The following is a 20,295-nucleotide window of genomic DNA, read 5'->3' on the forward strand; positions in this document are numbered from 1 at the left end:
ACGATGATTCAGTTGGGGTGTTGTCTGGCTCTTGTTTAACAGGCGGCTGGAGTTAAAGTTGTGGCGCTCAGGGACAGGCTGGTTAGAGGAATGGATCTGAGAATCATTTGCTGAGAAATCGACTAGATAAAACCTTGAGGAAAGTTATTTATGGGTAGGAGGCTGGAACTGGCCAGATAACAATGAAGGTAGGAATGTGATGTCATTCATGGAGGGCAAACCTACAGACTCACAGGTGCCGTTCCTGTGAAGTCCGCCTCCCTCCCGGGATAGCGAGTATTTGGACTCTGGTGGCATCCTTAGAAGGAAGTGATCCAGCTGGAGAATGATTCCAGCGCTCTTCTGCCTTCCCCAAATGGTCTGCTCATTCTGATCATCCTTTTTCTTAATCCACATCATCTCAGGTCAATGTACGACTCAGCCAGGGGAGCAATTTCGAAGTCTCTTTCTCCTTGGGGGTTTGGAATTTAAAATGAATTTCCACAGGAGCTAAGTCACCAGAGCTGGAAAGTTGGCAGAAACCGACTTCTTTAGGAGTCTGAAACTTACCTCCACGCCTGCAGTGATACTAATCTGGTGACCTGCAGTCACTGGCCAGCAGCTTTCAGACACAGTGGAAGTGAGCAGAGAGAGACTGACAGCCTGGAGGCAGCACCGCTGGGAGACGTGCCGGAGCCGGAAGCCCCCGCCCTCACTGCACGCTGCCCTCGGTGAGTGAATGTGGGCAGTGGCAGAATGGGACCTGGCACACCTGGGCTCAGAGACTCTTCCCTGAAGGCCCCAGGCCCTTTAAACTCTCCAGCCAGACATGGCAGCGAGAATGAGTGTGCACTTCCAGCCCAGGTGCTTTTCAGTGAAAAGTTTTATTAGAAGGGCACTTACGGGAGGGAGAGAGGAGAGAGAGGACACATTTAACAATAGGGGTACAATGCTTAAACAGGCGCTCAGCTCTTAAGATACAAAAGTTAGAAAAATCTAAACCACTATAAATACATACATGCTTTTTACAAAGGTATTAAAAGGTCAGGCTGGCTGAGAAGGGAAGGTAATCAGCATCCTCCATTCTCTCCCCCACCCAAGCAGGAGTCCCGCCCAGGACAGCCTAGTTGCAACAGCAGCACTGAAGGTGAATGAAGGCTTCTTGGGGGCAGGTGGCTCCAGCCCTCTGTACAGTTCTCGCCCCTGGGAAGGGGGAGGGGCTGGGTTCAGAGGCCCCTGTGGACGGGCCTGCGTTTGCCTGAGCTAGCTGCCTGTGTTCACATGCTGCCACACAGGGAGCCAGCCTGGGTTGGTGGCTCTGGGGGCCAAGCCCAGAGGCACTGCAGCCCGTCTCTTCCCAAGCCACTGTCCTCGGGAGGAGAGCCGTTTCCAACTTTCTTCCAAAATTAAATAGTTATCTGTCTTGGTTTTAAGAAATTATTACATAAATATAAAAACACCAGAATGCTCGAGTGTACATTACTTCAGCATTAAAAAAAAAAAAAATTACAGGATCACTTGAGAGAATTTCTCAATCCAGTTTACACAATACATGAGTTTTTCTTTGTGATAGCCGTGTTTCTGAAAGGCTGCTCGTATAGCAGGTCATCTCCCGACTCTCCCATCAGAGATGCCTCTTCAGTTTTGACCCATACATTTTTCTGCTTTCCTACCCACTTGAGAAGTGGCTGATACTCCTCCAAGACTGTTACTTGAAGGAAGGTTCTGAAAGGGAACACCTATACCACGCCAAAGTGACACGACTATGTTGAGGTTTTCTTCTAGCAAAGATGTAGATTAGGGAGAAAACTCCAAACAATGCCACCTGAAGTCACAGTGAGATACAGGGTTCAGAACCGAACATGCGCCCTCTTGCACTGGTAACCCCCTTGATAAACAGTCGTAGGAGCAGCATGCCAATTCCTGTCCCTCTCTCCTTTTACGGACTGCAGAGAGTGGCCTAATGGGAGCTCTGGCCCCGCAGAGGTCCTCAGAGCCTCAGAAATGGCAGCTTGGGGCTGCAAATGAAATCAGATCTCTGCCTTCTCCCCAAATGCATGACATGCACACATTACTTCAAGAAAACTTTTTTCTGCGGTTTGAGTAAAAGCATTTAGCCCTGGAATATGTCCAAACTCCAGGAAGCCAGAGGGAGATGGAGGAAAACAAACTGAAGCACAAGATATGTACTACAGCTCATTCCAATACGTTAACAATGATTTAAAAAAATAATCACCACGGACGATTAAAAAAAAACAACCTCACAGACAACATAAGGACAATGGAAAAGTCTGCCAGCAGCCTTGCCCTCCTGTCTGTTCCTCCTAAGAAAGAGTCAAAGTCCCCGCTCCTGACTCTGGGTTTGTCTCAAAATGTCAGGTCTGCAGCCTGCCAGGAAGGTGGCCAGCAGAGATGACGTGCCAGCACAGGCCTGTAACCCGAACTGCCAGGGCGGCTACCTACTTGCGCTGGAAGGCTCCCAGTACTAAATAAAGTTAGGAGTGGGGAGGGTGTGGGAGGAGAGGAAAGGGAACAGAAGCTGGCTCCCGGGGGAGGTGCCGAGGCCAGGGTCTAGGGCCCCTGTGCTGTAGCTACACCCGGGTCAGCATCGCCACAAGCCGCAAGGTGAAGGTGGCCTGGCAGGGAGCCCGGACGACGACACCGAAAGCACTCCCCAGCAGCTGCCGTCACCCCTGAGAACTGCCCTCCTCCTGCCCCTTCACCTGTCCTGTCTTCCAATGTATAGATGCCTTTATGCAATAGGGTTTTAAAGCTACTTTTTATGACTTGTAGGACACTAATATTACACATGCCTCAAAGCCACTTAACGCAGCCTCTATGATGGGAATGAAACCAGATCCTAATCTCTAGGTACAACCAAATTTTCTTTTGAAGGGTGCTGAACGTGGTCTTCCCCACTTCTGCCTCACCCATCCTCCTTCAGCAGTCTAGTTATAAAGAAAAAAGGCCAAGTAAGTAGCTTTTGGGAAAAAACACAAAACTCCATGCCTCCTAGAAGGATTCTTTAGCTTTCAGCATTGTGGGTTCTAAGACGCCATCCACATGCAGCCAGACGTGACCAACCAGATCACCCAAATTGGGCTGTACCTGAAGCCAGATCCCAAGTACCTGGAGGACAGCTGTGTGCCGCAGGAAGTGCTCACAGGAGATCACGGGCCCCTGGAGACTGCTCCCCGTGGCTTTTAGTGGGGGCACTGCGACGGCTCCAGCCAAGGCCGAACTGAAGAAGTTAGAAGCCATACCACCGGTCTCAGAGCTGACCGAGAGCAGAAACACACATCCAGGAGGTTCAGACGATTTCTTGTATCTGTAAGAAGCAGTCCACGATCATTTCACACCAGGCAGAAACTTCAGACCCACAGCATCTGGCCTCAGGTGGAGTGAGGGGCTGTGTGGTGTCTCTGGACTCTGCAGCCTTGTGTGTAGTCCAGGTCTGGCAAGGCACTCCTGTGTGCTCCTGTGTCCTCTGGAGGCATGGTGAGCAGCCCTCCTACCTGGACTTTGGGGCTGGAGCTTCTGAGGCCTAGGGTCCTGCGAGCAAGGCACCAGGAAGCATCCAGCGTCTCCACACAGCATCACAAATGTCATCACATTTGAGGTTTATACCTGCCAAAAGTACACAACTTTCTTCCCTTCACCTGGAATAATACAGGACTTCCATAGGAAATCCCTTTATTTTTCTTGGTAGAAAACCATGCAAAAAATATGGGATAAGTCATTTCATACAAAAAACAGCAGCAAAGAATAAAGTACCAATTGCAAGTGACAATTCCATCTGCTGTATTCTGCAAAAGGTCAGTATGAGGGGGCTCTTTTTTTTCCAGTTGAAATAATCTATAGTAGTTTCCTCACTAATTGCCACGAAGAGCAATACTTACTACACATTCTAACTGCTAGAGTTGTCACTGACGGGCCTCTGCCGTGAGCTAGATAATCTCATACCTCAGGGGAAAGATGACAGACCTCTTTGCACCAATTCTGCAGTTTTCAAAGGTGTAAAGATAATTTTTTTAATAGCCCTTTTATTTGTCTTTGTCGGCCTGAGATCTTTTCCTCTTGATGAATTTGCTTCTGTCAATTTCAGCTTCCAAAAGTACGGGCAGGTGTCTTAACAAAACCTAGAAAAAGCTTCCTTTGGGAGAGAAGTTGCTGGGTCCCACTCTGGTTTCCCAGTCAGTGTGTCAACCGGGGTGGTTTTTTTTTTAATCAAATGTTTAAAAGAACATACGATACAGTTCACTTAATTAACGCAGCTGACTATACCAACCAATATAACCAAATGCATGAGAAAGCGGAGCGAGCTCTTACAGGTGACCGGACACCCTCGCACACCTCATGGACAGCTACCTCCTGGGAACACTGTGATTCGGATCTCTTGTGAGATTAACAGGATGATACAAACTGTATGCCGCATGTGCGCTGAGCCTCAACAGATTCTGCCAACTGCTGAAAATGAGGGCAAATTTAAGATCATTTTTAAAGAAGAGGTGTCTTACCACCTCTTGCCACCAGTCCCTACGTGCTCGATTGTGGACACCATCAGTAGGCTCAGAGAGGTGGAGACAGACGAGCCCCTTTCCCGCCGCAAGTCAATTCAGCGCCCAGGTACACGGTCTGCTCCTACTGGGGTTTGGGAATATTCAGTGGAAGGGGAGGGCTGGGCCCGTGGTGTGCTCAGACCCCTGCAGGCTTCTCCCTGCCCAGAGCACCCAAGGCAAAGTCCACACTCCAGTCCTAACCAGGGGGCCAATTCCTGTTGGGCGGTGACGTCTCAGTTTGCTGTCTTTAAGAAAGAAGGGGACCAGGGGAGCGGCAGGTGGTGAAACACTACCTGTCTGCTCACGCCACCAGAGCAGAAGCCATTTCTTACCCTTCATAGCAGGGCCGAAGGGCCAATGTGTTAAGCAGACAGCTGTTCCTAGAAATCCACCTCTGGGTTTGCTTTCGAGTTTTGGAAAACAGGCTGATGCCACTTTAGTTGAGGGAGAAAAATTTCTTCTTTGACACCAGGGGGTTGAGTTCTGATTTCTCCGCCTCCTACATGGCCCTCTTCCCCAGATCCACCCTCCCTCCCCTCCCTCTTCTCTCGCAGTGTCCCTAGGACACGCTGGAGCAGCGGATGCTCGGGGAACCCATCTGGGTGAGGACCTTGTCAAGCCACTGCAGAGGTCCGTTCAGGTGCAGCTCGATCCAGCAGGGGGTGCTGGTCACAGTTTGTCTCCTGCAAGACATTTGAGAAAAGGGTGGGTGGGGGCCATTTAGAAGATCCAGCAGCAAGCACACAGATGCATCGGAGTGGCTTCTGATTTGGTGTCAGTCTTCCCAGAGCCAGAGAGAGAGCCTGCCCTGCCAGACCCTGTCCTGGAGAAGGTGCCACCAACTTGCTGAAACTGCCTGCCAAACTCCTCCAAGCAGGAAGGGAAAGGAGGTGGCCCCCTTAAAGAGAAACATGTAAGGCAAATACCAGGGTGCCCCAGAGGCCCACCGGTTGCCGTGACGGGCCCCTGATGGAGAACCTCCAGCCAGAGCAAAGGTCTTCCCAGCCTCCTGTCCTAAGTAGGCACCCACAGCTCCCCTGCCTCCGGCCCTGGCAGGCCACAGTGACGGGCGTCTGTCTAGTTGAGGGGTGTTTTTACAAAGCGCCGACAGAGTCCGCATGCCGTCGGTCCCCAATGTGCTGATATAATTCCCATCTATGGCCTTATTTTGGAAAATCTTACGAGCAGAGCGAGCCATGGAACAATTACTGGAAAAAAACTAAGGCACACCACACGTTTCTTTTCCCCAAAGCCCTCTGTCTAAATTCAGGCTGGTTGATGACGCAGCTCGCAGGCGCGCTCCCAAAGGCCTCCGCTGAGCAAAAGGCTATCTGCTGAGGCCGGAGGCGCGGGTGCCAGCTGGAGGTGAGAGGCCCGGGCCCCAGGCCCGGCTCTCGGCCACCTCACAGGAAGGGATGAAACCTTCCTCTCCTTGGCCCAGGAGGCAGAGGAGGGCGAGACCGTTCTGGGAAGGGGCCGCGCCGCCAGTCAGGCTGCTCCACAGGGCTGCCAGGCGGCAGTGACGTGGTGGGCCGCACAGGCCTGGCTGTGCTGGCAGCGTGTCCTGCGCGGTGACACAGTGGCCCCAGGGAAAGGCTCTGGCCAACAAAGGGCCTCTTCCCCCAGGACTTGAAGCTGGAGGGCCGCGTGCCGTGCCAGGTTGAGAGCCGCCAACCCCAGGGCACCACCCTCCTCGCCTGGGCTGCACATCGTCTGAGCGGAAGGTTAGAAACCGGCTTGCAGACTCGGCCCCGGGGCGCCTGCCTGACCCGGGTGCCTGCGTGTGACCCTCAAGACAGCAGTCTGAGTGTTAGGAGAGAGACACAGACCTCCCTCTGACTCTTTCCCCACTGGGTCCATCTTTAAATATTTCCCTTCCCCAACAAAAAACAAGACTAGTTTTCTAACCTTTCTTGTTGCCTAAATGATCCCAGCCAAGGCTAAGAGGTGAGCTAAAATGTCCCTCGGGCTGGGCCCGTGGGCCTGGGCTAATCGCAGGCTGTTATCAGCCTGAAGGCTGACCACTTGGACCGCCCAATTGGTCACACCTTCCCCATTTGAGAGAGACCCCACAGACCAAGGGCTCTTTCCCCAGCACTGTGGGGCAGACACGGAGAACAGCAGCTAAAATACGGTAAATGACAGACGAGGATTTTACGGACCGAAATCCTCTAATGAGAATCTGACTTTCCATAAGTCACGCTCATCTGGATTTCATTATAAATGGTGGCCCAGAGCCAATACTGAAATGGGTTTGGCCCGGGTGCAGAATGACTGCAAAACAAAATGGATTCCAAACATCTGGAAAAATGAAGAGAAGGGGGAATAACTTGCGAGGTGCTGGCTCGGGCTGACGTGTGGGTGCCCCTGCCTCTGCCGTGGAGTGGGGGCTGGGCGCACAGACGTGCCTCTCGAGGCAGCTCCTGTGCAGGTGTGGAAAGAAAAGGAATGGGCAGCTCTAGGCCCACACCCGAGCGGTCTGAGAGCTTAGAGCAGACCAAGGACACCCCTGACCAGGGCTGCATTTAAACCAGTACATGAAATTCTGAAAGAAAGGCATTTCTAAGCAAGTAAATATTGTTCCTTTGACTGCTGGCATCTCCTCTCTTCCCTGCTTTCTCGGTTTTAAAATCCTAGATCCTCAGGATTACCAGGTCAGAGAAGGAGCCACAGAGGAGGGAAGGAACCCTGAGAGGGAGACTTAACTCCTTGGAGAGGGTCGTCCTGAAACCATCTGCCCAAAAGAAACGAGGAGAATGCCACCACAGGCAAGTCAGTTTCCCTCCCTGGGCCTTCGTTCCCTCATCTGTACGACGGTGATGATACCAACATCCCCACCCAGGGTTGTGAGGATGAGATGCTTCCAGTGCCTGAGAAACTGAAATGCTGGGCAAGCGGCGCTTAGCTCTTCCTCGTCTAATGGGACTCCGCCCTGCGCTGATCCCCGGTCCCTCTGCTCTTCGGGGAGAGGGCCAGCCTAGCTCATCTCTGAGGAGCCCCGCTCGGCTGTTCTGAGCCCCCTGAGGCCCCTGCGGCCCTAGGACAGGCACCCCAGCACCCACCTGTACTCGGCTCCCCAGCCTTTGACGAAGCTCATGCGAATGGTGCACATGCGGGTCAGCTGGTACACAGCCTCGAAGCCCTGGTTGACGGACTGAGCCAAGAGGGCAGCGAACTCCTGGTTGTTGAAGATCTTCAGGTTGCACCCTGCCAACGGGACAGACGCAGAGCTCACAGGGACGAAGGCCGTACACGGCCTGAGCTCCCCTCCTGGCTAAAGCCACCCCCCAGACCAGACTCCTCCTGGTTGTTGAAGATCTTCAGGTTGCACCCTGCCAACGGGACAGATGCAGAGCTCACACGGACAAAGACCGTGCACGGCCTGAGCTCCCCTCCTAGCTAAAGCCATCCCCCAGGGCACCCCCCAGACCAGACTCCACGCTCAGCCGCCTGCTGGGGGCGGCCCACGCGGTCTCCACCCTGAAGCCAATGCCGCTTCAATAGGGAGGTGCAGCCGACACAGCTGGAGGGGATGCTCAACCCTGGTCCATAAGTTCTAGTTCCCAGAGTGGGGGAAGGCTGAGGGAGATAGTCAGGTGGGGGGGGCTCTGCCCTGGCAGGACTCCAAGGAACAGAGAGACAGGGCTGTGACCTGAAGGTGCCCTCGGCATGGGGCATGGTCAGCCACTTGGGGAGCAGAAGCCCGTGCCCTTTGATGGAGGGGGCGCCAGACAGAGCAGCTGAGAGGCTGCCCAGCCTGCCATGCCAACAGGAAGTTTAGCAGAGGGTCCTGGGCACCTTCCACCCAGGGTTCTCCGATGAATCCACCTCTGCTGGGACCAGGGGTAGCAAGTGATCTGGGCACAAGGCTGGGTTAGGGTGACATTCACAGGAAAGTGATGGTGTGTGCCTAACTCTCCCAGCAGTACAACCAGAGACAGGCATACGTGAAGCGTACAATAAATCTCCTGTTGGAAGTCCTACAGCCCAAGTGCCAGGAATGTGTCAACCAGAAAAATAAAAGACAAAAGCACATGCCAGAAATGCCCCAAAGGTGAGCTGAGGTGACACTCACTAGCGGGCCAACACTGACGGGGCCCCTCGGCTGGCTGTGTGACTCTGGGCTGGTCCCTTTCTCTTCTAAGCCCATATCTCCCTTATGAAAGGAGAGGCTGGCCTCAGGAGCCCCCAGCTCCGACATTCCAAGAACTAACAGCCAACACCACAGCCGGCTCTGCCTGAACCAGAGAGGCTGGGAGGGCCAAGGGGTGGGCAGAAAGCCAAAAGTGCAGCTGGGCTTCCTCTCCTTGTCTTCTCTGAGGGGACAGGAGGCAGCGCAGGGCCCACAGTGGGCTCCAGCCCCTGCCCAGCGAGCAGCAGAGGGGCACACAGCCCTAGGCTCATCCTGGCTCGGCCACTTAGTAGCTGTGTGTCCTGTGCAGGTGACTTAACCTCTCTGAGCTTATTTCAACATGCCTGCTTGCCCGGAAAGCTAGAGTAACTGGAGAGGACCAAGTGAGCCCCAAGATAGACATGTGCTCTGTAAACGCAACCGCACAACCTGGGAACAGAGAGCACCACTAACGTCTCAAACTGCATTCTTCAACTGACTTTGCCCATGACCCGCCGCACCACCATCATCTGCCTCTTGGCAGGCAGGAAGACATGCCACACTCGTGCCGTAGGCAATGGCCTGAGCCACACATTCCACCTGCCGGGCGCAGTCCATGCTCTGCGGCTGCGTGTCCCGGGAGGAGGGGGCCTCGGGGCTTTCTGCCTCGGCTTTCTATGCAAGGTTTTAGGTAAGATCAGCCTCTTGCCTGGTCTTCTACCCAGAGCTGGCCCTGTCCACACCACCCTCTGAGGTGAGCCAGGTGAGTCCTCCACCCCGTGGAGTACGTAGTCCTACTCAGAAAACCCTCAACAGTCCCCTTGAGTAAACGTGATCTCGTGTCCTTCCATGGCCCAGTCCCATCCTATTTTCTAAACACATCCCCAGCTGTCTTAAACAGCCTCCAGCACAGCCAGAGTGCAGTCCACGCGTGCCTTGTCCTCCTCCACCCCTAGGCCTTTGCCCATATCATCCCCTCTGCCTGGAATGCCCTCAGCCCCTGCCCCCATCACCCTGTGCCTACCCCTTCCACACTGGTGCAGGCCCGTGGCTCCTTGCAAGCTCAAATGCCTTACCCTCCATGAAGCCGCCTCTGAACCATCCTAACAGTTAAATGCTTCTCCCCTTGGGTCCCGCAGCATGTGACCTGCGCTGCTTGCTTTGTGCTTAGCACCACCCTCCCTTGTATTAAGCACATTTGGGTCTTTGCCTTGTACACTCAGCTGATGGGTACACTCTGAGAGGGCAGCAGCAGGGCTTCCTGTACCCTCCCATCCCCCAGAAGCTTCCAGCATGGCTGTAGGAAGGAAGGAGGAAGGGAAGAAGGAAGCAAACAAGCATACTACCTCAGCATCTGTGCACACAGGCAGGAAACAGGTACCCACAGATCAAAGGCAGACCTGTCAGATGCTGCGTCTGTTCTGCGGAGGTTCCAGGAGGTCACAGTAAGACAGCAAGGCACAGAGAAAACCCAAGTGAAGCATCTCCAGATTGTCAGTGCAAACACCAATGAGGAGAGAAGGAAGAAGAAAGCTTTCCGGCATCCCAGGCATGCGCCGCAGAGGAGAGGTCCACAGGGAAGGGGTGGGTGTGTAGGTGGTGGTACCTGGTGGAATCTTGCAGACGGTGGCTGGGTGCCAGCCATAGCGCTGGTTACAGTTGGGAGACTGCACAAAGATGGCGCTGTCACTGAGGCATTCTGCGAAGACCTCCCCTCCGATGTAGTACAGCCGCACGCCCCGCCCTAGAGAGATTCAGGTTAGCCTGGACCAGCTCTCTGGCCCCCACACAGTGGTCCTGGCGCCTGCCGCAGCAACCACAGGAGGCAGAGCTGCAGTCGGTGCTCCAGGTGGCTGGTTCTCCAGCAGCATCACCAGGCAAACGGGACCTGAGTCCAGGCCTAATCCCACCAGGAGGTGCTGGGTGATGCTGGGCTGCTAAACTAGGGAGGCAGACAATCAGAGGGAAGAGCACAGGTAAGTCTTAATGGTAGCCTCCACCAGTGATCTGCCACAGGCCCCAGCCAGTTACTCAGCCTCAGTTTCTTCGTCTGCAAGATGGAGATGATGATAATACCTACCTCACGGGTGCCTGGTGAGCAGTAGCTGTTGCTGCTACTATTAGGTCCCTTCCTCTTCCAACATTCATGTAGTTGGAAACTCATGTAGTCAACCTGCAGAGCTGCTCAGGCAGCAGACACCCCAGGAGCCCTTCACTGCAGGCATGGCTTAATTAACGCCACCCCCTGTACCTTTCTCCTCTCGATGCATTTTTCTAAACCATTCCATAGGTCTACATCATTTCGTGTTCCTTCATCTCTTAAATCCACTCCAGATGGACAGAAATTATTTTTAAACTGGCCCTGCAATTCAAGCGGTTACATAAACCCTCCAACAATCCTCAGCAATCCTCGGCCAGGGGATGTACTCTTCTGCCTGGAAGGCCTCTGTTCCCACTCCAGGCGGGGAGAGGCCCTGAGGGCCGGGAAATGGAGCCAGATTTCACTCGACGTGGAGCGGGATGGAAAGCAGGTGATCAGCTACAGGCCTGCCACCTCGTCCCACAGCTGTCCCCTGCCCCCACTCCCCTGCTCTGCCTGGCTCGGTGCTACAGGACTTGGCGTCTCGAAGACCCCAGGGTGCCGGCAGACCCGGGGAGGGGGTGCCCAGTATTATGTCAGTCAAGAGCAGGAGGCAGGGAAGGTGGGAAGACAAGATCCAAAGAACAAAAATGTTTGTTTGGGTAACTTTTAAAATACTATTTTTAGATACAGAGAAGTATGAAGTGAATAAACAAACCTCTGTGTATACCACTGCAGGTCTTTTTAAAACAAGTGGGAGGCTGTCTGGGAAGGGTACGGGCTTGGGGCAGAGGTCTCTGCGTCACACACTTGCTGTGTGCCCTCTGCCCCTCCCTGGGCATCAGGTTATTCCCTGGAAAGTGATCCCACGGCTGCAGGCCCATGGCTTTCCAACTTTTAACTGGAAAACCCTCTCTCTACACGAGATCTTCTGTGAAGGCCCACGATACAAGCAAGAGCAGAGGTGCTCTGGTTCACATGGGCCCGGACCCCTGCTGCCCTGCTCAGCTCTTGAGTTTGCTCTAGAGCCCCCTGGCCACCGTGGATGCACTGAACAATGTCTGAGAATACCCACCCTCTCTACACCATCTCTACACCCCTTCCAGGTGACCCTGGATCGCAAAGTTGTGAACATCCTCAGCATGATAATTTTATGAACAAACCGAGGGACACACATCAAGGCTTCACCTCCCCTATACTAAGTGATCTTTCACCACGGGCTGGGGCTCAGAATAGTGTTAGCAGCAGTGCTGTCCCGGCTGCAGGCAATGAAAGTGGAAGAAAGGGAAAGTTGCTCAGTCATGTCCGACTCTGCGACCCCGTGGACTGTACAGTCCATGGAATTCTCTAGGCCAGAATACTGGAGTGAGTAGCCTTTCCCTTCTCCAGGGGATCTTCCCAACCCAGGGATCAAACCCAGGTCTCCCACATTGCAGGCAGATTCTTTACAAGCTGAGCCACAAGGGAAGCCCAAGAATCCTGGAGTGGGCAATACCTACCATCTTTTCATCTTTTCTAAGTTCCTAGGACAACTATATATGAAATGAACAAATGAAAGATCACTCCTCCGAGACAGACTATCTACCTGTCTGCGCTCCGTACTTTAAGGGTGTTTTTATTAAGAGAATGGCACAGTTGCAACCTGGGTTCTACCTGTCCTACCCTAAACAAGGTGACAGCCTGAGGGGCAGGTGAGGGGGCGCGGCACAGTGGCGGCAGGTGGGTCCCCGCGGGGGCTGGGGTGGGCTGGGGTATCGCGGCGGCCCCTTACCGATATGCCTCCGCGTCAGCTCCACAGCCGCGTTCCGGTTGACATTGGAGAGCAGCCCCAGGCAGAAGCGCTCCGAGTTGGAGGGGTCGGTGAAGCCATCCACCGTCATGGACGGCTGGGAGGCGTGGAATGTCTCCCCGACGCGCTGGTTGAGCTCGTAGTAGGAGATGGAGCACCAGAAGGCGGGCTCGCAGTAGGTGACAGGCTGCAGGTCTGGGGAGACAGGCCAGGCTGCTGGGTCAGGGAGTCCCTCCAGGCTCTGGGCTCCTGGACGGGGTCCCCTGGATGCCCTGGAAGACTGTTTCCTCACCTCTCAGAAGCATTATGATCTCCCCACCCTTTTCCTGTGTAAAACTCGCAGGATCTAGGGGGGCAGAACCCTTAGGTTTTGGGAGACGCATTCCGCCGGCCTTGGCACTGTTTAGCTTGAGCTCATAAAGGCCCTGCCCCGCCTGGCCTTAGGTCAAAGCCATCTTCAAGGAGGTGCCAGGCCAAATCTGAAAGGCCCTGGGACCAACAGACACCTGGGCAGATGCACCAGACAGGCCAGGGGTGTCCAGGGCAGTCTGGTCCTGCCACCTGCCTTTCTTTCAAGGTCCCCATAGTAACCCATGCTGGTCTCTGCCCCTTAAAAGGGCCTGCAGCTTCTGGTTCTGCCTGATCATGGGCCAACTCCTAGCCCTTCTCGTGGCAGCATCCAGGCCTGTGAAATGGCCAGAAGACGAGGCTGGTGCGACCCCGGGTGTCCATCCGTGTTCAGCAGTTGCAACCACACAGGCACCAGGTGCTGTCTGCGGCATGAGCCGGGTCCCTGCCATTGATTATGGAAGCTATGTTCCACACGTATCCAGATGCCATCCATCGGGGCAGCTGAGACACACACACCTAAGAGAAACTGAATTTATCCCAGTTGCTAGCCTGTGTCTCAGTCAAGGGCACCTTAGAGCAAACTGCCATCCTGTGAGGGGGTGGTTCTCAGAAGTGGTAGGCACTCTGGAAATAGAGGTTTCCCCTCACGTGACCCCACACCGCCTTTCCTGTGACTCGTGCCACCTGCAGCCGTTCCAGGCTCCACACCTGCCCAGGTGCCCTCCTCCCGCCTGTCTCTCCATCATCGCTCATCTTAGGGTCCAACCTCCTGGCCAGGGGCCAGGCCCTCATCATTCCTCATTTGCACCAGTCCCTGCCCGCTGACATGGCCCTGTGCCACCCCCTCCGCACCCCAGTCACCCCTTCCAGCCATGCACTGCTCCCGGAACCACATCCTGCACTCTGCCCCCTCGAATCCCATGTGCTGGACAGTCAGGGAGCTTGCTGCTCTCGATGCTCCATCATGGGTCACTCACCGTGGCTCTTATTAATACATGTATACATACACACGGACGGTCATTCATGGTGCATCTCTGGGGAGCTGGTGAGAGAGTCCAGGAGGGCTCACTGGACCAAGTCTCAGCCCTGGCCCACGACCCCTGCTGACTGCCCACCAGGCAACTTCCCAGAGCCCACGAGAACCTCTGCTCAGCTCCCCAGGCTGCTGACAGTATGTAAAGCCCAGGAGAGAAAAACCCAGCAGCAGTTCCAGGTGGGGCCAGGTCTCCCTGCCGGGCAAAGTGGCCCTGATCTCCTTCCAGGGTCAATGTCCATGATCCCATCTCAGGGTGAAAAGAAGGTCAGCACACACAGGAAGAGCTGCAGGCAGGTGACAACCCTGCCCTTGCCACACCCAGGAAGAGTCAGCCGGAGGGTGAGGACATCTAGATCAGGTTTCTCCACCTCTGCACTATGGAGATTCGGGGCCGGGTAATTCTGTGCTTGGGGAGAGAGGGTTCTGGGGGCTCCAGGATGTGTGTGGTATCCTCGGCCTCTAGATGCCAGCAGATGACATCCATCTTGCCCTCCCAGCTGTGACAGTCAGAAGGGCCTTCAGACATTGAGAGAGGTCTTCCAGGGGGCAACATAGCCCCCAGATGACAGTCACTGCCCTAAATGTTTGACCAGGTCATGGAGCCCAAGCTTCAAGCCAGACACAGACCAGCTGTGTGCTGGTGAGCAAAGCGGGTTAGCTCGCAGTTTCAGTGTCCACATCTCCCCCTGGCCACCCGAGTGAGGAATCTTCTTTCTCACCCGGCACTGTTTTTGGATGGACTGAGAGAATTCAAGTGGAGAGCAGGGCACGCATCAGACACTCAATAAATGGTGTCAACAGCAATTAGAATAATTTCGGTTGTTCAAACTTGAGAACATCCTGTTCTTGGCCTGACCTCCAACCAAAGGGGGCAAAGTGTCCTTGCCCCTCCTTCTCCTGCCAGGGTGAAGCAAGGGAAGAGGAGGGAAGGCAGGGTGTCCAGGCTACTTAATGGCGAAGGGGGTATGATGGGGGCAGGAGCGACCACAGCCCGCGGCCAGTACCCTGTAGGCTGGACTGAGCCATGTCAGCCACATCTGGCTCTGGCGTTTCTCGATGTTTGACATTCCGATGAGATAAGTTATATTCTAAACAATGTGCTCACTAAAATGTGAGCTATGTTGCTTTGGAAATCTTAAGAAAAACAACCACCACCACCTAAGAAATCAAAGTGCACTCCAAGCCTTCAAAGTGGCCTGGCAGCGTGTCAGATCCAGAAGGTACTGGGGAAGGGCTGTGGGCCCCGCGTCCCAAAGGCAGGCTCTGCTGACTTTGCTGCGCAACCTCAGGGACATGACGTCCCTCTCTGGCCTCAGTGGCCCAGTCTGAACAGTGACTGCAGTATACTGGAAGCCACTGAGAGCAGACTGTGAAGGTCACGGGTCACCCTGAAGAGGCAGCCGTGACTGATCTGGGCTGGCCTCGGCCTCCCTAGCCAAGTACAGAACAGCGTCCTCGTCCTCAAGTGATAAAGCCCAAGTCCAACACCCCCTGGGCTTAGTCCAGGCACACTAAGTCCTGACCCAGCCCACTTGTCAAAAGAAGGGAAGTCAGCAGGCCGCCTGCTGGGTAACATGGGGCCAGGACGCCATTCTGGTGATGTGCAGGCTTTGAGGTGTCTCAGAATCAGAGAGATTCTGACCCTGGGGTCCTCACGCAGAGGCTCTCCCAAGCAGATCTGAGCCCTTATCTAAACATCCCTGCAACTCGCGGATGCGCACTACAGAGTGCTGTGGCAAACACAGGCTGCAGGAGCCTGACACATAATTAAGCAGATGGTGGTTTGGGGAGTGGAGCCGCCAGGCCAAGGCCAAGTCTGAAGGCTGCCATTTCAGAGAGTGCTGTCTGGACAAGCTGACCCACGTTCAGAAGCAGCACCCCAGCCGTGCACTTACTGTGGTCTCCTAACAGCTGCCAGTAAGCCCGGCCTTTCACCTCTCCCCTCCCATCATCGCTCAGGGCTTCCTGCAGGCACTTACGCTGCATGCCTGAGTACGCCCCCTCCGGGGCTCTGCCTTGAATGGCACTTTGTTTTCAAACTGCATGTCTGCCCTCATTTCTTTTCCAACTAAAGAACTTATCCACACCCTGGTTCAGAACAAGACCAAGTCAGGACCCTGGGAAAGAGAAGACTATAAATAGGCTAACCATCAAATTAGACAGCTACTAAAAGAGCACTCAGGTTGGCTCTGAGCTCCCTAACAGACAAGGCAAAAAGGGGGCATGACACGCGACCTGGCTCTGGTTGGCCAAAAGAAAATTCTTACCAGTTCTGTAGCTGCCTCTTAAGAAACCTGTATGCAGGTCAGGAAGCAACAGTTAGAACCGGACATGGAACAACAGACTGGTTCCAAATAGGAAAAGGAGTACATCAAGGCTGTATATTGTTACCCTGCTTATTTAGCTTATATGCAGAGTACATCATGAGAAACACTGGGCTGGAAGAAGCACAAGCTGGGATCGAGATTGCCGGGAAAAATATAAATAACCTCAGATATGTAGATGACACCACCCTTATAGCAGGAAGTGAAGAGGAACTAAAAAGCCTCTTGATGAAAGTGAAAGAGGAGAGTTGAGAAAGTTGGCTTAAAGCTTAACATTCAGAAAACAAAGATCATGGCATCTGGTCCCAACACTTCATGGGAAATAGATGGGGAAACAGTGGAAACAGTGTCAGACTTTATCTTTTTTGGCTCCAAAATCACTGCAGATGGTGACTGCCGCCATGAAATTAAAGGACACTTACTCCTTGGAAGAAAAGTTATGACCAACCTAGACAGCATATTGAAAAGCAGAGACATTACTTTGCCAACAAAGATCTGTTTAGTCAAGGCTATGGTTTTTCCAGTGGTCATGTATGGATGTGAGAGTTGGACTGTGAAGAAAGCTGAGCGCCGAAGAATTGATGCTTTTGAACTGTGGTGTTGGAGAAGACTCTTGAGAGTCCCTTGGACTGCAAGGAGATCCAACCAGTCCATTCTAAAGGAGATCAGCCCTGGGATTTCTTTGGAAGGAATGATGCTGAAGCTGAAACTCCAGTACTTTGGCCCCCTGATGTGAAGAGTTGACTCATTGGAAAAGACTCTGATGCTGGGAGGGATTGGGGGCAGGAGGAAAAGGGGACGACCGAGGATGAGATGGCTGGATGGCATCACCGACTCGATGGACACGCGTTTAAGTTAACTCCAAGAGATGGTGATGGACAGGGAGGCCTGGCGTGCTGTGATTCATGGGGTCGCAAAGAGCCAGACACGACTGAATGACTGAACTGAACTGTAGGGTAAATAAAGTTTGTCCTGGGCACTAAATCTTAAAAGAACTCTTCAGTGGGGCCACTTCTCCCGCACAACAGTCAATACAGTCAGCCAACCCACCCTGGATTCAAGAGGGTCGCAATAAATGCAGAAGCAATTTTACATAAGGCTGCTTCTGGGGGTAAAAACTCTGAACATAGCGGCTCACAGGCTCCTCCGGGAGGAGAGGGCAGGGTGACCTGCCCCAAGGAAAGCGGTTTCGCTTCCCCAGGCCAAGGGCTCTGCACACCTGGTGTGGCAGCTGACGGCGCGCGCCCAAGGCCTCCCCTCCGCACAGCTCTGCTCCCAGTCAGACTGCTGAGTTTGCGCTAATCCCTCTTCCTGCAGCAGAGGTGTTGCAGACGCAGGAACCTCCCGCTCCAGCCGCTCTCAGCCCCCCCGCCCCCCCTGCTGTGGTGAGGGCCAGATTCCTCGAGGGGCAGGGGGCACTTAATTCTCGACTGGCCCCCTGCCAGCCTAACACACTGGCTGGCTCTGGTTCTGAGCCCAATTCCAAGCTGGCATGGACTTTCTGTTTTGTTTAAGGGAAAGAAAACAGAATAAAACCCAGAAGGCTACACTTGGATTAAGGGATGCCTATTAAAAACACGTGCAAGAGATCCAAATCCGGGAAAGGAAAGCGGGGAGGCCCGAGTGGAGCAATTAGCTTTCCGCTATACGTCAAGCGCAGGGAGTGGGTGAGGAACGGGCGTGCCGGAGCAGCGGAGCTGAAGGTCAGAGCGCCAGCGCCCGCCTCCGTCTGGGCCCTGTGGAAGGAGACTCCACACCCTAGGCCCCACCTACCTTCCTACTGCCTGAATTGCTCGTCCCCCTCATCTGCTGGGACACGACCTTCACGGCCCAGCTCAGGTGGCTGTGAAAACATTCTCTCTCCCCTGGTGTCTGAGCCACCTGCCTACCTAAAGGTCAGGTCCCCGCCAGCCCAGGACAGTCATCCCAGCAGCTGGGCACCAATTCCAACTGGTCTCGGGAAGGATTAGGCAACAAGCCCACTTTTACCAAGAAAGGACCCCTGCTCTATCAACCTAGGACCAGTCTACTGAGACCAAGAACAACGGAAAGTCTCAGAGCTGGACGGATGCCCGGGAGTCTGACGGTCCAGCCAGCAATTGACTTCCTGCCATGAAGACGTTTGCCTGTGGTGTCCCGAGCTTATGGAAGACGAGAGCTCAACAAGGCCTTGGAAAAGACACCTGGGATCAGGTTTGGGCTGTAAGGGGGGTCCCCTGCCCTCTCTTGAGGGATCAGGGGGTCTTCCTGTGACCTTGGCCACCAGGGCCCCTTCTCCCAGCAGGAGAAGAAGGCAGCCTCAATCCAGGGCCCTCTGGGAAACCATCACCTCCTTCAACTCCAGCTCAGTTCCTGCCCTTGGACACCCCCTGGTACCTCACTTCCCCCAGTCAAAGCCTCTCCAGAGATGTCTCACTCTAAAGCAAAGAACAACTTACTCACAGGCAGGATCTGGCTCGTTATCTCTCTCCACCTCCCCCCCCCCAACCCCCATGCATTTGCCCCAATCCTTGACCTAAATCCTTAGGAAATTCCAGGTGACTCATGCAGCACAATGTGTAATAACAGGAACCTCACCTGCTCACATCCCTTCCCCGCACAACAAAGCCCTGGGATCTCCCCAGAGCCTGCCACTGGCCAGAGGCTGAGCTGGCTCTCAGTCACTCCTGGGGCTCCCCCATGAGGCACCCCAAGTGGCTTCACTGTGGCCAGAGGCTCAATCTTTTGCCTGGAGCAGGAAAGAAATGAAGAAGTAGCCAGATGTCCTATGCCTGCTTTCTTTTTGTATAATAACTTCTTTATGAGAACTAATAGGTGTCCTGAGATGCCCAGATGTCTCTGGGAACTCTCCGTGTGCCCGTCAGCATGCTGTGGTTTGGGACGTGTGGCCATGAAAGAGAAATGCAGGGGTGGTGGCTGTGTGCTGCCCCAGCCCCGCCTTTATCTGTCTGCAACCCACTGCCGAGGACTGGAGCCCCCTCTCCTCCCTACACCTGCTCTCCAAAGGATGCCCTTGAACCCCCGAGGAGCTCCCTTCTTACACCTCATTTGGCATCTCCACAGAACCTGCCCGCCCCCTGCCCTCAGCACCTCTCTCCCCTCTGTTGGGCCCCATCCTCCACCTGACCCCCGAGCCTCTTCCCGAGGCATGTCTCGTGAGTCCATCCTTGGGGCTCCCTCTCCATCCACTCCCAGGACTTCAGCCAAACCTTTGTCAGTGTTTCCCAGGTGAGGTCTATAGAATGGTCCATGGGATCCTAAGAAAGAGCTGTTTCGACAGTGGCCGGGTCCCTGGGAGGAACGCTGGACCAGCCAGGCCTCCTTTCTGCAGGACTCTCGGAGGCTTTATGCTGCATTTATGCTGCGATTGCCCTGGGGGCCCGAGCGAGCACGGGACAGGCTTTCCAAACTCACCTGATGACAAAACCACGTCTCTGACCCCACTATGGGCAAGGCTATCTCACACGTGCTAATGGCTCTGAAGCTGCGCCTCCAGCCGAGGCCTCTCTCCTGGCTGTCCCGCTGCTTCCTGGACTCAGGTGAGCAGAGGCGCCTCCCTGTCACCCTCCATGCCAAACCCCATCCCCCATCTCCTGGGCTCCGGCCGCAGTGACACGGAAGCCTCCGGGTCTTCCCAGCTAAAGCTGGTCAATAAATGCTGCTGATTCAGGCCCATGGTGCTCGCAGATGCCTTCTCCTGTTCCATTTCTATCTCTAAAGCATTCATCTCAGCCTCCTCCAGTGCTACAGCTTCCTAAGTGGGTTTTTTGGGAGGGGTGGGGCAGGGATGGTAGCCCCAGCAATTTCTCCTAAAATTTAAATTTCACATAGTGGCCAGATTAATCACTATGAAGCCACCATCAGATAGGTGCCCCAAACTCAAAACCCACAGTCTTGCCTTATCCTGTAGGCAAGACGGGGCTACAGAAGTGTGGCCTTCTGCACTCTTTTCTCAGCCCTGCCAGCCCCCTCAGCCTCATCTCCACTGTGCCTCCCACAAGCCAACCCACCACGCTGCCAGCCATCCCCAGACGCCCTTGCATGCCAGTCCTTGCATCGGCAGAGC

At 54.4% G+C, this 20,295-nt stretch overlaps 1 protein-coding gene across 6 annotated transcripts in view; it reads right to left on the minus strand.

Moving 5' to 3' along the window:
* Positions 1-898: 898 nt before the first annotated feature.
* Positions 899-20,295, minus strand: part of SMAD3 (SMAD family member 3) — a 127,085-nt gene continuing 107,688 nt past the window's right edge. For 5 of the 6 annotated variants that reach the window (XM_068964440.1, XM_068964439.1, XM_068964434.1 and 2 more), the window contains 4 exons: positions 12,501-12,713; positions 10,256-10,393; positions 7,601-7,745; positions 899-5,221 (listed from right to left, as the gene is read on the minus strand). In XM_068964440.1, the coding sequence (XP_068820541.1) occupies positions 5,098-5,221; positions 7,601-7,745; positions 10,256-10,393; positions 12,501-12,713 (620 nt within the window). In that variant the 3' untranslated portion in view covers positions 899-5,097. The remainder of the gene's footprint in view (positions 5,222-7,600; positions 7,746-10,255; positions 10,394-12,500; positions 12,714-20,295) is intronic. The other variant, XM_068964438.1, reaches the window with a different exon arrangement.

This window comes from Capricornis sumatraensis, chromosome 2, assembly GCF_032405125.1.
Source record: "Capricornis sumatraensis isolate serow.1 chromosome 2, serow.2, whole genome shotgun sequence".
In the NCBI taxonomy this organism is placed as follows: Eukaryota; Metazoa; Chordata; class Mammalia; order Artiodactyla; family Bovidae; genus Capricornis; species Capricornis sumatraensis.